This window comes from Camarhynchus parvulus, chromosome 2 (assembly GCF_901933205.1).
Source record: "Camarhynchus parvulus chromosome 2, STF_HiC, whole genome shotgun sequence".
NCBI classification, from domain to species: Eukaryota; Metazoa; Chordata; class Aves; order Passeriformes; family Thraupidae; genus Camarhynchus; species Camarhynchus parvulus.
Window position 1 is genome coordinate 24,962,628 of NC_044572.1, and position 16,000 is coordinate 24,978,627.

The window sequence follows — 16,000 nt, forward strand, 5'->3', positions numbered from 1 at the left end:
AAAGCCATTCATTGATATCTGACAAACAGCTTGAAAGGGATGCCAAACCCTCAGGGTTTCTGTCAGGAGCCTTAAAATGCATTTGCATATTTTTTGCTGGAAACAGGAGCTCTCTCTCTGTTGCCAAAGTGCAGAACTAAAAGGATGCAAAAACTCTATCTAATCCAAAGGGCTCTGAGGGGTAACTTCATAATCAGAATTCAAATGTGTGCAACAGATTAGGAAAATGACTTCAAATGGGATTTCAGCCATATCTAAAAGAGACACAGAAATCCTGAACAGATTGGTAGGCAAAACATTACCTGCACTGCCATTAAAATGCTTGGGTTTTTTTTCTCTGGGGATTTCTCATGTAAAAAATAGCTCACCGATGTCAGCTGACCACACAGATTAATGTTGTTTAAGGTGCTACTGCTTACTTTTCCTGATAGCAAATGTAATTTTTCTTCTGACACTTTTGATTTTCTCCAGTTGACAGCCATACCATTATGGATGAGAGTGATAGAGGAATAAAGAAATGGTGGTCCTCCACATGCAGCCAGTGTATCCAGTGGTCCCACTGGTTAGCAGCTGTCCTTCCATTACCATTTTTCCTTCCTATACCATTTGCTGGCAGCTGTTATGGATGGAACCAGAGTCCCCTGGCCTTGAAAGGGTGCCTTGCCAACATGGGCAGCTCTGCTGAGGTGCAGAATCTGTGACAGTGTGAGCTGGAGTTTGAGCTGCTCTTATGCCTGTCCTTTTCATTAAATGGTTTCCTTGTCTGATTCCAAATGTGATTCTATTCTTTCCTTTAAGGGAAATGCTTGCAAAGGCAACAAAGCATTTGGGGCCAAGATTGTGCTTAATGCGCAGGTGGTGTTTTGTTGGCAATATCCTCCATGTCACAGGCTAACTGTCGGGCTTTTATCATTTTGAGGGGGAACCTGATGTGTGCAGTGAAATTCATGATGGGTGAAAATGCCATGTAATTTTTAGAAGATAATTTTACTCTGTGGCCATCCACCCATCCAGGCTGTAATATGAGTAGAGTTCTCATTATGCTAAGGGAGAGCTGACATTCAAATTTCCCATGCATCAAGTGAACAATAGACTTCCATTGTGTGTATATGGCAGTGCCATTGATCTGATTGATCTGGAGTTGCAGCAGAGGATGTGTGAACAGGAAAAGCACAGTTCACTCTTTTCATGAATGTCTATATTAGTCAGAACTATCCTTGAAACAAACTTCTAATAAGAAAATCAGTATTGATACAGTTAGATTACAGTTCATAATGATTTTGGTGCTAGAAAATCAATAAATAATCCGTGACTTAACTTATGGATTTGTGCAACACTGGTGAGGTTTTACAACTGTAGAAAAAGATTGTTATATTTTATTTAAAGATCTGGCTCTGTATCTTTATAGAATTTTTTATTTCCTTACTCTTCATTTTCAAGGCTTATGTACATCCGTATAGGCTGACAGAGATTTAAAAGACAAAGAGTATTTGTGGCTTCACATCACTATTCTAAAGAAATGTGGTTTTAAATGGTGGAAGAGGTCTTTCAGTATTTCAGAAGAAATGTTTTTGCCAAGTTTGTGTGGTTGGCATCAAATCAGGAGTGTTAGGCATGTCTCCTGCCTCTTGGAAAGATGAGCTGAACACAAGACTGTTGGCAGAGCAGTGTGCTGCTTCATTAAAGAGAAACGTTGATGTGCTGGGGTTTTGAGCGTTGTCTGCAGCTTCTTGGGGGAATGGTCCAGCTTTCCCTGGAAAGGGTGGAGGAGATTCCTGGGTAGGATAGCTCAGAGCTTGGTGAGAGTGCTTGCTGGAGGGGTGAATGTGAGCAGGATACTGAGACTGAACTGATGGTCTGTGTGGGACTGTGTTGGTGGGACAGGGGATCCTGCTTGGCAGCTGTACAAAGCACCTACATAAGCAAAAGCTCTCCTGTTTCCATTTTTTGCAAGTAAAATTATTTCTTGTCTATGAAGTATGGGGCTGTTTGGGGCAGCTCTGATTCTGGTACTTGGAATCAATTTGTGGATCTGAGTTCTACACTCTGGCAGAGCTGCTGAAGATCATGGAAATCAAAAGATTTTAGCTTCACTTTGAAAGCATTATTTTGAGCAGCAATAGCCTTGTTTCACAAAGGTAATTTTGTAGTAGAGGCAGTCTGAAAATATATTCCACATTTGGTGATATTCAGGTCTAGTTTCTTGAAATGAAAATTGTGAAGAAAATATTCCACTTCCTACAATGTCAGTATGGTCCAAGGACCAGTGTTTATTTAGAAATATATTTGTTGCAATTTTAGAAACCCTCATTTTGATATCTTTTTTTCAGTAAATAGGGTAATCATTCAATTTTGATTTCTCTATTTTTTGTTTCCAGCACAGTCAAAATGTCAGACAAAAGTGATTTAAAAGCAGAACTTGAGCGCAAAAAACAACGTTTGGCTCAGATAAGAGAAGAAAAGAAACGGAAGGAGGAAGAAAGGAAGAAAAAAGAGGTAAATCTGCAAAACCACCTTTTAGATGGCTTATGCTTGAACAAGGGGCTTGCTAAGGTTTTGACATCTCAGTATTGTATGCCCCAAAGTATCTGTCATGTGGAATGAGATACTCAAACCCATGTCAGACTAACCTGAAAATCAAAAAGCTTATTTTTAGTCAAGAATATTGGGGTGAGGGAATTGCTTTTAAAACCACGGCACTGTCAAATGACAACAGTTTAGACAACATGATGTGCACGTGTATGGAGAAAGAAAAATTGATTTGCCGCAATGCTTTTTCCTGGGCTCTCCTTCAATGGAAAGGGAGTGGAGAGTGAGGAAAGACAGAAAGAGGACTCACATTTTTTCAAGCCATTACAATCTAAATATGTATTTTTGTACTCTGAAGACTAGTTTGATTACTAGCTAAGGTAACAGGTTTACAATTATTATTCTCCAGTAAAGTAAAACATAATTGCAATTGCATTTTCATCTTCTGGCATGGGTGCATCTTTCCGTTCTGTTAAAGTTTGATTGACATATTAGTTTATTTGTCCTTGACAATATGCATTAGGTTTATCATTAAGGGATTTGTACTTCTTTTTATTCAGTCACTTAGTGGAATAGAGGTGAGAATTGACAGGGAGTGGATATTCATTTTCATGCAAAGTCAGAGAAGCATTAAGTGATTATGCTTCCTTTCCTTCAAATGTCAACACTTACTATAGTTTAAAGCACCTGTTATCCTTTACTAATAACTGGTTTCCTTTTAAACTGACACTTTAATATTGTACATGAATTTCATGGAATTATTGTGGAAATGTGATGTGATCCAAGAAATCAGCATTCCAGTTTTGGCTGTCTTTTTAATCTTTTTTCATTTGAGCCACATTTGTGCAGTTACAGCACACGCCCCAGCGAGGCTCCCAGTCCCACTGGGGAAGTCTTCCATAAGCAGATCTTTAAATGGTAATGATTTCTGTATTCATTACTAAAGAACTAGAGGGAGAGGGGCCAAGCTAATGGCTTGAGGGAGCTATTAGGTCTTTTCTCTTTGTCCCCTGACTCTGACTTTATGCCTCATAGAGAACTTATGGTGGTTGAAAATTTCCACTGGCCCTCAGAGCCATGTCTGCAGATAATGCTGCCATGCATAATTGTGTGAATGGGCTGTGCTGTGGTGCCACATGGGCCCAGGAGTGAAGACTGACACTCACAAAGGTGCTTGGCCATTCACACTGGTGCAGGGGAGCTGTCTACAAACCTACATGCTGTGAGATAGCTCATGGGAAGACCTGAGCATGGGAATATGCCTGGGCCTTGACTATAAAATCAATGTTTTCTGTCTGTCTCTGAACTGGAGAACATGAGCATTCTGAATTTCCAGGTTTTCTGTTGTGCCTGCACCAAGATCAACACCAGTTTGAGGAACTGTACAAGTCCTCTTTTCCAACACTCTGGTTTCAGCAGAAAGGGCAACCTCATTGTGGGGTTCTGGCTAATGCAGGTGCTCCTTCTGTTTTTAGATGCCCACAGATCAGAGTGGGAGAAGGCTAATGTGTGGAAGCTCCAAGGAGGTAGAGATAGCTAGGCAGAGAGGGAAGGGTCTTGTGGACATTTAGTGGGCCAAGGGTGGCTGCCAAAGTCCTGGTTTAGAGATGCCAGTTCTTTCTTTTGCACCTCTTGGATGTTGAAGTTAATGAGTAAGTATTTCTTTTCCCAACAAGTTCTTGGGACCAAATGCAGGACCTTAAGCTGCATCACTGAAATGCAATGATTTTTTTTTCTTGATCCTGAAGTAAGTAGGAAAGAGCGAGTTTTATTCAGGGTAATGATACTTGTTGTTTTATGATCAGCTTTTATGTTAGTTGAATAAGTTGCACCTACTGAATGAGAGGCAGAAAACTTCCATGATTGTCCTGTAAAAATTCTTGCAAATATCCTTGCAAAAACCAGCTTTACCATCCATTTAGGGAAAAATACTGTTACTGATATATACAGTATAAATTACCTGAGTTATAAATTACCTAGAAGTATCAAAATTAATTTCAAATTGTATTAAGCAGTAGTGCATACAAATATTTCCACACATATAATTGCTAGAGCTGATTATATATGAAATAAACTTTTCTGTTTTCTTCTGGTTTACCTCAGGCTGATCTACAGCAGAAGAAGGAGCCGGCTCAGGAAGATTCTGACCTAGACCGTAAAAGAAGAGAGACAGAAGCTTTGTTACAGAGCATTGGCATATCCCCAGAACCACCTCTAGGTATTTAAGAGAAGCACACTGTAAAGCATTTAGCTCTGCCACAACTAATGCTTTCTTTCTACTAAAGCATGCTTGGCTTTTTTGATTTTTGGCTGTATTAGTGAAGTGAACTCTTCTGTTTGAATGCCTGCCATACCATTCACCTATACAAGCTCATGGCATTTTGAGTACTTGTCATTGCCAAAAACATCTGTTTCATTTCTTCAAGAATTTTTTATGAACATAATGCAGGTTGGTTTTGCATACCAGCAGTGATTTCTTTTCTGATGGACTGTTTTTTCTTCTCACTCAAAAATATAAGTGCTAACTTCATTAGCCCCAAGTTTTGTTTCAAAAATTCAAATTAAGCATTTGTAAGGAAGGAGGAGCGTCGTTATATGGGAACTCTGCTGTGTTTCTTTTAAAATTAAGAACAACTGGAGAAGCAAAAAAAAAAACCAAATCACAAATAGAAAAACACTTATCAACAGATGCTATTGTAGATTTTTGCTCTGATTTCATCTGCTTGACATCTTTTTTGGTTTTCATGTTTTAGTTCTAGAACCTGAAGGGTTCAGTTTAAAAACACATACAGTATCTGAGTATGGACTACCTTGATTATGATCTGCCTCATTTATTGAATGGTCCTAAAGTGAGAAATTTCCTTCCCTTCCCCTTCCCCTCCCCTCCCCTTCCCCCTTCCCCTTCCCCCCCTCCCTCAAATTTGGGAACACTCTCACTGTTTTAGCTGAAACCTTGGCCTCTCTGGAGCTATCAAGCCTTTTCATTAAGTTCATTGTGACTGAATCTAGGATTTTACCCCTGGTTATTCTTACCAGTAATATATAGGAGAAACTTCAAATTTGATGAAATGTTGAAGTTTTGGTTTAGGAAAGCACCTTATACCTTATGGGTGCACATACATGTAGGTAGTGACATTCTGAACTGGAGTTTGAATTAATTACTTGCATCAACCAACATTTATTGAGAGAAGTATAAGTTATGGTAGAGTGACTAAAGCTTTTAGACACTACTTCTCAGAAGAATTGTCTGACAAGTAATAGTTAGGCTATTTTTATGTATAATAAAATATATTTTTAAAATTATATCATGATACAAAAGTAAGGTCCAAGATCAAATCAGATATATTTTTAATGCATAGCATTAAAATACTCATTTTTATGTAAGAATGGGTATATATGTCCTTATCATTTTATTAAGCAAACACATATATTCATGTTGCAAGTTATCAGTTTTTATCATAGGAATTTTTTTTTTTTTATACTGTCAAAGGAACACATAAATTCACATGAAAGATTATTCCTTTTAGTTAAAAATAGTATTTTGTTCTTTTTTGTTCCCTTTACATACACTCACAATTAATATGAAAAGGAGGATTTAATTCCACCTTCACATGATGCCAGGTCTCACTGTGAATATGGAATATGTAAACAACCAGACATACCTGTAACCTGCCAAAGGGCTGTCACAAAGATGAATTCACTTTTCATGCTGCAGTCATTTCTGTGACAGTCTCTAGGGAGAATCTGCATTAAATGCTTGACCATATGGAAAATCCAAATCTCTTGACAGGTCTGTCATTATACATTGTAAGGCATAACAAAGTATTTTAAAGTTTTACTCCGTTAAATCTATAAAAGGAAATGCACATGATTTGAACCAAATGGAAACATTACTTTTGCATTAAACCCTCTTTTTGTGTTTTATTCAGTATGGCTGCTTTGAAGAATACTTGCTTTAAATCTTGACTGGAGCCATCTCTTAATTTTTAATATTTTTGAGAAACCATTTTAAAAGAAATCAGGATATTTTTACTCTTTTATTTATTATTTCTTTGCTGAAGAGCTTTAACTCGGGCTGACCTTGAGCTATGAACTTCCTTTCCTGTTTCAGGAAACAAAACTGCCTTTGCATGAAATATGCTTCAAAAGCCCTGGCAAGGCAAAGAGAAAATCATTTCAAGAGCTTGGGCAAATAGTGTCTAAACCAAGGGAAACTTTTCCTTGAGTGTTGAAATCATGTCCCACCCAAAATGGAAATTTTGTATGACCTACATTACTTAAGAAAACAATCACCAAGTAAACTGTGTATTCTCAGCATCTTTGGGAAATGATTTTAACTTAGCTGATTTCCTTATTTAGCTTTTATTTTTGATGTCATTTCCACACTGCAGCCTTAGAGCATATCTAATGGACACTGGCTTTTGATTTAAATTCAGAATTTGAAAAGTATGCTTGTTCTGTTGCCTACGTGACTTTACCAGAAGAGTTCATTCAGATTTTGACAAGCCCCTGATACTTCTTCATATCTTTAAAATCTTTTGCAAGTCAACTTCAAACCAGATTCAAGCAAACAAGTACTATTTTATTTCCACAGGTATCTTCTCCATTGATTAGCTGTAGATTCCCATTGGGCTTTCAGTCCTGTCTAGATACATGTCAGTTTTAACACTTCCAGAAGACTTAAAATTCACTTGACTCTCTTCCTTTTCTTTTTCTTTCCTTCCTTATTTGCTTTCACCATTTCAAACTCTCCTACTCATCCATCCACTATCATTTTGGTCCATTGGTTTTGATTTGTCTGACACTGCTCTTCATCAGTGCAGTCGCTGCATGTGTTAACATGGGATACCTGTTATTTTCATTATTTAGTCCCAACCCCTATGTCTCCCTCTTCGAAATCAGTGAGCACACCCAGTGACGCAGGCAGCCAGGACTCAGGGGATCTGGGACCCATAGGAAGGTAAGACACAGAGTTAACAGACTTGAATAAATGTGAGGTTTTTTCACTTTGCTCTTACTTGCCCATTTTTTCCTTTTCTGCTGTAAATAAGAACATGCTGTGTTGAATGTGTACGTTTGTTTCTGCATTGTCCACTGGGTGCTACTGTCCAGTAAGAGCACTCTTAGATGTGAGGCAAATAAATGCATGCAGCAAATGGATCTTTAGCTCTGAGCCCCAAACCTTATAGTGGAAGCAAGAGCTGAATTCACACTTCTGAAATGGCCTACAGAAAGCTCTCATGCTGATTGGAAATACACTAGACAAAAGGGAGATGTGCCCAGGGGTAGAACCTGTTATTCATGCTGAGTCTCTCTGTTCACATAACTGATCCCCTTGGCATTCCTCCTCACGTAACACCAGGTTGCCTCAGGTTGCTGTGACTGCTCATTGCAGTGTGTGCCACCGACAGTGGCAGAGAAGAGGCTGGACAGGAGCAGGCTGAAACATCCCAGGACCCACTGGCAATTCTGCCTTGGAAATTCTGGATATTGGAGAGTTTCATGCAGAATGGAAGGGAAGCAACTCTGTTCTTGTTGGAAAGTGGAATGTGTGTGAGGGATGGAAACAAGAGTAATCTTATTTTTGTTTCCATGGGGGAAATAAAAAATGGTGTGGCAATCCCAAAATAATTCCTTCTTATGAATAGAAAAGAAAGAGAATGTGAGGATGTTGCCGGTAAAGAAGGGTATGTTCAAGTAAGAAGAGGTGCAAGCAGCTATACTGTATGTTTTGAAAAATGTAAAAGACAGATCCTAATAGCTCTTTTTGTATCACATTAATTCAACATAGGGCTGAGCTGCCAGCTCATCCTAGTCTGTGAGCCAAGACTCTGCTAATGGCTTGAAAGCACAGTGATTGCTCTCTGTAGTTAACAGTGCTCAGTAGACATCATAGAATACCTCTCCAGACATAGACTGTAATGTGACAGAGCTTCAGGTCACCAGATTTCATGCCACACCAGCCTACTGCTTAGTAAAATCACATTTCCATAGCAGAGAGTATGCTGTGTCCCCTTCAGCCAGATGCAGACACTCTCCCTTGTGATGTAGATGCTGCACAGCTGATACTAAATCAGCTCAGCCCTGCTCCCAGGTCTGCTCTCTAGAAGTAGTGGAGGTTGCTAAGTGAAAAACCCTAGCCTGTAAGACGTAGCAGTTTAAAACACAGAAAATAGTGTAATTCTGCCTTCATAAGTAAATGCCGTAGATTTCAGCAAGTCTACTTTGAGTAGAACAAAAATCCTTTTTAAGCAGGGTAGAGCCTGCTGTTCAGTATGAAGCTATTTACCACAGTCCTGTGTGAAAGCTCTGACAAAACTGGGTGGAGACTTCTGAATTCCTGCTTTTCCTCTGAACCTTAATGCTGTAACTTTTTTACTACTAAGGTAAAAAAAAGGCTCTTGGAAGAATTTATTTGGCTGTTACCCACGCTAGCACTTTGGCTCTCTGTCAGCAACGAGCAGTGAAAGCACATGACCACGTGTCCTTTCAGAGGAGAATGGAGTTTGTCCCCTTCCTCTGAGCTCATGATGTTCTGCATTCTGGGCTTTTATTTTGGATCCATTTTACAGCTTCCTGTGGCTGTACTAGGAATTCAGTGGGAATCCTGAGACCTTGCTTGTAGCCTCCCAGTTTGCTTGGCATATTCTCAGGTATTGAAAGGGCTGTGTTGTGTGCCAGGAAGGCTGCTTGCAGATCTTTGCCTGCAGCAATTGGGCTAATATAAATTATGTCTGGTTTGGGCTAATGGAAATTATGTCTGGTGCAGGCCCTGGGGAATGTCTACAGCCAGTGGATAGATGTGCTCAGTGTTTGTGGGAACAGGTGCACTCAGGCCTGCACGTGTGATAGAGTGGTCAGACTTGGAGAGGAAGATGTTGTAGAACTGTCATCACAGTGGGTAAATAGGATGAAACCACTTCAGCTGTTTTCTCTGATAGGTGCCCAGACCATGCACCTAACTTACTTTGACTGCTGCATATATTATTGCCTGTTATCTGTATAAACAAGGTTATACTGCTTAATTTTAATTTATGTTTTCATTTCACTTTCTGTGATAGAGGAGGCGCTTCTGCTGGATCCCCTGCCATGCCATCATGCTTGTTAGATCTTTCCCTTTTCTGTACTAGGCTGAGCTCAGGCTTTAGAGGAGAGCAGATTAGTTTCAAAGCTGCTAATGCCCCAATCTCAGCGATCACAGCTTGTCCATTGTTGCTGCTGCTAACTGCTGCACGAATGACAGGCTCACACAGCCTGGCAGAAATCCTGTGGGCAGTCTGATTACTCATTGCTGAAGTGTTCCGCAGAGGAAGATGATGGATATTAAAAAAAATAAAATAGAAGTTGTGAAGTCACAGATTTCGGCTTGTTACAGGAGAGAGGCTCTGTTGAAAGCTTTGAGGAATGCAGGAGGTCTTCATAAGTTCCCATGAGAGGGACCAGATTCTGGTACAGAACTAGCTTGTGCTCATGCTTCTTCGAGTTGTTGGTACTTCTGGTAGTTTTTAGACTTAATCTGTTGGTCCCATTGTCCCCAAGTATATTTGAGATATGCTTTGATCAGCAAGCATATGTGATTTCTTATATAAAAATGAATGTAGTTCAGCCAGGTTTACACAGGTTTATGACATCTGCTTTTCAGGAAAGAAAATTTATAAACTGGAGAGTTTGTACACTGTTAAGTAGTTGTAGTCCTGGAACCACAGTTCTCAGTCTTACTTTGCAAGGTGAAAACTGACTGGTCACTTGCTCAACAAGTGTAATAGCTGCATAGGAGCAAACAGGCTCCTCCAGCTGAAAATGTGAAAGCAGCAAAGTGTTTGGTATTGAAGTTGGAGAAACATAAAACAGAAAAAATTTCAATAGAAGGACAAATTCATTGCTAAAACAATTTACCTAAAGACACTGTGGGATCTTCTATCACTGGTTGTTGCTTGTCCAAGATAATGTGTGTGGCAAACAGGCAGATAATAGGTCAAACAATAGCTCATTCATAAAGCTGTGCAGTCCTTTTGTTGCACAGGAAGAAAAGCTGCATGGTCACAGTAGCCACTTCTGCCGTGGGACCTACAGACTAGTAGTGCTGTTATCCTTCAGGACCATTGTCCATTATCTCCAGCACAACAGCCAGAGCACTGTTGTCTCTTTTCTGATGCCATTCACAGTATTAGGAGAAGAGATGGGGTGGACTTTGTAATAGCACTGAATTGTGGAACCATTTCTGTCTTCCTCATCCCAGGTTTCTATGTTTTGTTATTTTCTTTTGCTGCTTAATCTTTAGTACCATTTTGCTATTTGTCACTTGGGAAAACATCAGGTTTGAGCAGCATTCCAGCTTCTGTCTGAGCCATGACAGCAACTGTAAGAATAAGCAGATGTTTGATGGATAACTGTTCTAGAAACTGCTCACTGAATGCTTTCAGTTGGACAGGAGAGCCACATTTTAGATCTGTTTTTGTGGTCTTGGGGATCATTTCTGGGTAGGCAGAGATGTGTTGCACTTTGATTCTGGTGCTGCTCTTAGTTACCAGGCTACACTGAACAATTTGTTGGAGCCAAGTTGTTGCTCAGAAAGCAACTTAGATATCTGTCTCCACATTGCTTTACACATCCCACTTTGCTTTTTTTGATGCTTCTGTTGCTTGTGCTATACAGATAAGATGGAAAAATTACAGAGCCTGAGCAGATACCTATGTCTGAATAGATGGGTCATTGGTTCACAGAGCTTTCTTTTATGATGTGTTCAGACATGACTCATTTTTCATAAGACGGTATTGCAGGATTGAATGGAGATTCTCCTTGGAATAGCGTATGCTTGGCTCTTTCAGGATGTGTTTTGGTTTGTTTAGTATTTTGTAAGCATTTTGATGATTCCCTGTGTCCTCTTGCTGATGGTCATCTTATATATGCACAGACATGCACAACTTCAATGGAGATTTGAATGCATGTGAAGAAAAGGGCTGAGGTAAAGGCATTTGCTGAGAGGTCCTATGCTGTAGCACAGTGTGAAACACAAATTTGCCTCTATTAATATAAAACTCCTTTGTAATAACTGTATGCATCTCCCTGGTGGATGCTCTGAACTTTTGCTACCCTAGTGTGCTAGAGAGGATGCTAACTAATATAATTGAGGCACCATGAAACGTGCCCATGGAGACATATGTTCTGCTACTCAGCATACCTTAGGCATTTGTAAATCTCATTTTTGCAGCACTGACAGCCTTGAATTTTGGGTTTGCGTTGTCTGAGGAAGTGCACAAGGACAATCCTTATACAGTGCCTCAGGGGCAGGCAGTGCAGTGTAAGGTTTTGTGGGCTGAGCGGCTCCCTGGAGAGACCTTGTATCCTGGCTCAGATAGGGTCCATCTGCACTTTGCATGCCAACCCAGGATAAGATAGCAGAAACAGCTCTGTGCTGGGAGGAGGTGCTGCTGTGGCTGGGTAGTTTTCAGGGCTCACCCCAGCCTGCACTGGTGTGTGTGTCTGTGTTACCTACAGAGGCTCCTGTGCTCACCTGGCATGTGGCATGCTGGGAGGAGCTCCATTTGGGGACCAAGGTGTGATTTATCTCTGTGGCCCATTTTGCCCTGTATCCTTCACTGCTCCTATGTGTTCCTGGGAACATGTAGGATGCTCCCAGCTAGTTTCACTATCCTACAGTAGTAGGCTTGGACAGTAGCATCTCATTTATTGTGAATTCTGTGTGTGTATGTCCAGTGGAGTCCCATGTGTGCAGCACTTGCTGCTGTGCATTGGGGAACATAAGAATCCCATTAGACTGGGTGTAAGGTTTCCTGCCTTCCATCTGCTCAGTGAACTGCACCAGGCTCAGCTGTCTTGGATGTGTAAAGGTTAATGGTTGCCCTTCTTTCTGCAGGAATTTTGTCTGTGCTCTTTTGCTTTCCAACTTGTGTATTTTGCTGTGCATAAGTTTAGGTACCTGATTATTTTGTGGGCTCACATAAAGACAAAGATATTAATCTTCTGATGACTGCTTTCAGAGGATGGTTATTTCAAAATGGTGCTTTATCTGCTAAAATAATGTAAGCCGGATTATTTTGTGCTATTTCTCTCATAGCCCATTGGACTGTGCTGTGGATTTGTTTGGCTACAGCTACTCATTCTGTAATTATTATTCTTATTTGGATTAGGGTACAATGTGATACTTGGTTTAAATGGTTCCTACCTGATTTGTGTTGTTGTTCCTTTGCTATCACAGGTTTTGAGATAAGTTTTATGTACTGAAATCGATTCACTTCCTTCAGTGTATGAAGCGTACTTGCAGTAAAGCAGGGTTAGCCCTTCTTTGGATGAAGCTCTAAATATTTAATGAAAGTTCCTGTGAGAATGAGCTTGAGCATTGCATTAGGTAGCAAAGAAAACAAAAAATAAAGGGAAACTGGATTTCTCAAAGAGATTTTTTTAGCAGTAAAATGCTGGAGAAGTTAGATCACTCTGGAATCCTGATTGTCTCATCATCACTAGTTTTTTAATTCTGCATAAATATGTTAAATGAGCAATCCTAGATATAGAACAGCTGTCGTCAATGCTGGAGCACTTTTCTCTAAGGAGCAGTATGGCCTTTGGCTTTGGCTTGTGGCATGATTTTTTTGTCCACAACATCAGTTCATCTTGCAGTCACTGTGACCTCTGAATGTTCCCAGTTGTATTCCAGAGAATATTGTAGCAGCTGTCACATTAGGTTGGATGTCCTTACTGATAAAGAGTTGAGAGCACGTCTTCTCTCTTGTTCTGTTTTGAAGTTTGCTGACAGTATTAGTCTGCATTTGTGTATGTTTTCATCAGATGTGATCCTGTGTTCCTTCCATCTACCATGGCCACTTTGAGCCATTTTGCTATAAGAAGAAATACACTAGGATATATTTTCTTTCTATGTGTTGATGTTCACTTCCAGATTGTATTGGCCTGGTGCAGGAAGAAACAGAGATTATTCCAGTCCTTTTTCTCTGCAGCATATTGTTTACTTATTTTTGTATAAATAATAGGTATTCTGATTTATTTTGCAGCATCTAAACACACACACACACCCACCAGTCTTGTGTTAATCTCACATTACTTCTTGTCTGACTGTCAAACACAAATATTTCATGCTTTCAGATACACAATCAAAAGGAAAGATATAGCTGTGGAGCACCTGGGCACCCAATGAGTCAAAGCATGTCATTATTTTAGTTTTGTATTTAATCTTGCTCACTGAAAGTAAAAAAAAAAAAAGGTATCGCTACTCCAGTGTGTTCTTACTACATAATATTTAAAATCAGAAAGATACTTTTTGGTCTATGGCCTCTCATGAGTACATCTACATGTCATCAAAGTGTTTGAGCTCTGTCCTTTTTTCCTGAAAAATCATACTTGGCAACTCAGCTTTAATTTTCAAATAGCTTCTTACTTAAAACAGTAATATAACACATTAACAAGCTGAAGAAAGGGTATCAGAATGCCATTCTCCCTTTTAAGTGTCTACTTTGCTGTTTAATTAGATAGATAAGGCAAAAGAAGATAGATTCTGGTCTCTATTTTATTTGTGCAGGGATGTTGGATTATTGTAGTAGATGACCTTTAGTAGTCCATACAGCATATTTCCTATCTTGTCTTTAGCTGCAGAAAACATCTCTCACAGACATTAGCAAAACCATGTTTCTAAAAGATCTGCTAAAACCACTGCCAGCAGAACCATATTGCCTCAGGCTCAGCTACTTTATCATTAAGTAAATGCATTTGACAGGTTCTGTGCAATGATGCTGTTTCATCACTGCCACTCAGCTTTGCATTACCAGCATTTCATTGTGTTCCCACATTCAGAAATGACAGGGATCCTTCTTCACTTGTTCCAGGACAAGTGAGCCTGTGATGCATTGCCTCAGGAGCAGCAGCTGTAACAGTTATTTGTAGTGGATTATTTCCTTTATGGTGCTTTTTTGTAAGATCAATTTATATGTACAAAATGCTTTCTAAATGGCTGCTTTAGTGGCATACTTACTTCATAAATGGGCTGAGCCAAAGGGAAGTACAGAACAATGTGAAGACTCTAAGGGAGCTACAGGAAAGACTGAGGGAAAATAACTGCTTCATGGCAAACTTTGCTTGCATGGTGTTTTATTCAGACAAAGAAGGATTGCAACCCTAGGGACTGTTGTGCAGTTTTTCACAGTGCAGCGTCAAGAGAAGTTTTCTGCTTGGTGGCTGGAGATAAATGGGATGCCCTCTGGGACGCTGTGTTGCCACTCTGTTTTGGTGGCTTTGGACTTGGTATGGGGCGTGCACCATTACATGGTAGGACAGAAATTAATAACACCCAGCTGTTACATTTTTTTCCATTTAATTTACCACAACTCCATTGTCAGTATTGCTTGGCACACGTTTCATTTTACAGTTTCCAGCACACTTAGAGGCTAAATTGTGCCTTAAGCCTTCCTGAGCTGAATGGTGATGGCTTCTGTGAAGCAGTGACAGTGTCAGCATCCTCCCCTTGCCTGGGGGAGCCCTGGCTGTCTCTGCTGTCTTTGGCCTGGAAACTCTGCTGCAATCTCTCACACTTCCCCACATCAGGCTGTTTACAGGATAGCAGTGGGTGGCTGTTGGGCTGTTTGTACATCACAGCTTGCCCTGCACAGGTTAGGATGCAAGGCTGAAGGATGGCAGGTTTCTTACATTGTTTTCCCTCCTTTTCTCCCTGCAAAAGAACCACAATCATTCTCCTTTACATTCAATGAATATTTAGCCCTAGAAATTGAAAGCCTCTCCCTGCCAGTTTGGTTACTTTTTTGTTGGTTTTTTTTTAGCCCATAAACAGAAGCAGACACCTTAGGGACTGATATTTGGCAGCTGCTTTCAAGTGTCTGTATGTCTGACCTAGAAAGCAGGGAGTGTTTTTCAGTGTGTGCCAGTTACAAAGTCTGAATGGTCCATATTAATTAGAATCATCTGCAATCCTTTTAGCATGTGAGCCTCTGGCATCATTAAGGATTTTCATGCTTTCCTTCCTAAAGGATTGATAGAGTTCAGTACTCCAGATCTTTGATTATTTTTCTCATTAGCAAGCATCTCCATGCTATAAATCAAAGGAGAAGGAAAGATTGCCATTCCCAGGGTGCTTCGTAAAATGCCTTGGAAACCTGAGCCCCAGCTGCATCCAGAAGAAAATAATATTAATGTATAAAGCCCCACTTAACCATTTAGGTTAGCAGCCCATCTATACTTAGTTCTCTTTAGTTATTTACAGGCATATCATCATATATTTAGTCAGACAATCAGATGATTTTAGGGACTAAAATACTAATCCTCTTAAAACAAAACAACTTACTTGCTAAGGCCAGCTCAGCTTAAACAGTTCCCTTGCACTGAATTTCATCTTAATTTAATTAAATTGTGTAAGATCACCTCCCATTTTACACTGTTTAACGTAGTTAAACTGGTACCGTTTGTGCATATTAATGTTTTCTCCTTCTCT

At 39.9% G+C, this 16,000-nt stretch overlaps 1 protein-coding gene across 5 annotated transcripts in view; it reads left to right on the plus strand.

The window, feature by feature from the left end:
- The window catches only part of DYNC1I1 (dynein cytoplasmic 1 intermediate chain 1), a 185,959-nt gene that overhangs the window by 15,008 nt on the left and 154,951 nt on the right, over nucleotides 1-16,000 (plus strand). For 4 of the 5 annotated variants that reach the window (XM_030943965.1, XM_030943966.1, XM_030943963.1 and 1 more), the window contains 3 exons: nucleotides 2,379-2,496; nucleotides 4,633-4,747; nucleotides 7,399-7,489. In XM_030943965.1, the coding sequence (XP_030799825.1) occupies nucleotides 2,389-2,496; nucleotides 4,633-4,747; nucleotides 7,399-7,489 (314 nt within the window). In that variant the 5' untranslated portion in view covers nucleotides 2,379-2,388. The remainder of the gene's footprint in view (nucleotides 1-2,378; nucleotides 2,497-4,632; nucleotides 4,748-7,398; nucleotides 7,490-16,000) is intronic. The other variant, XM_030943967.1, reaches the window with a different exon arrangement.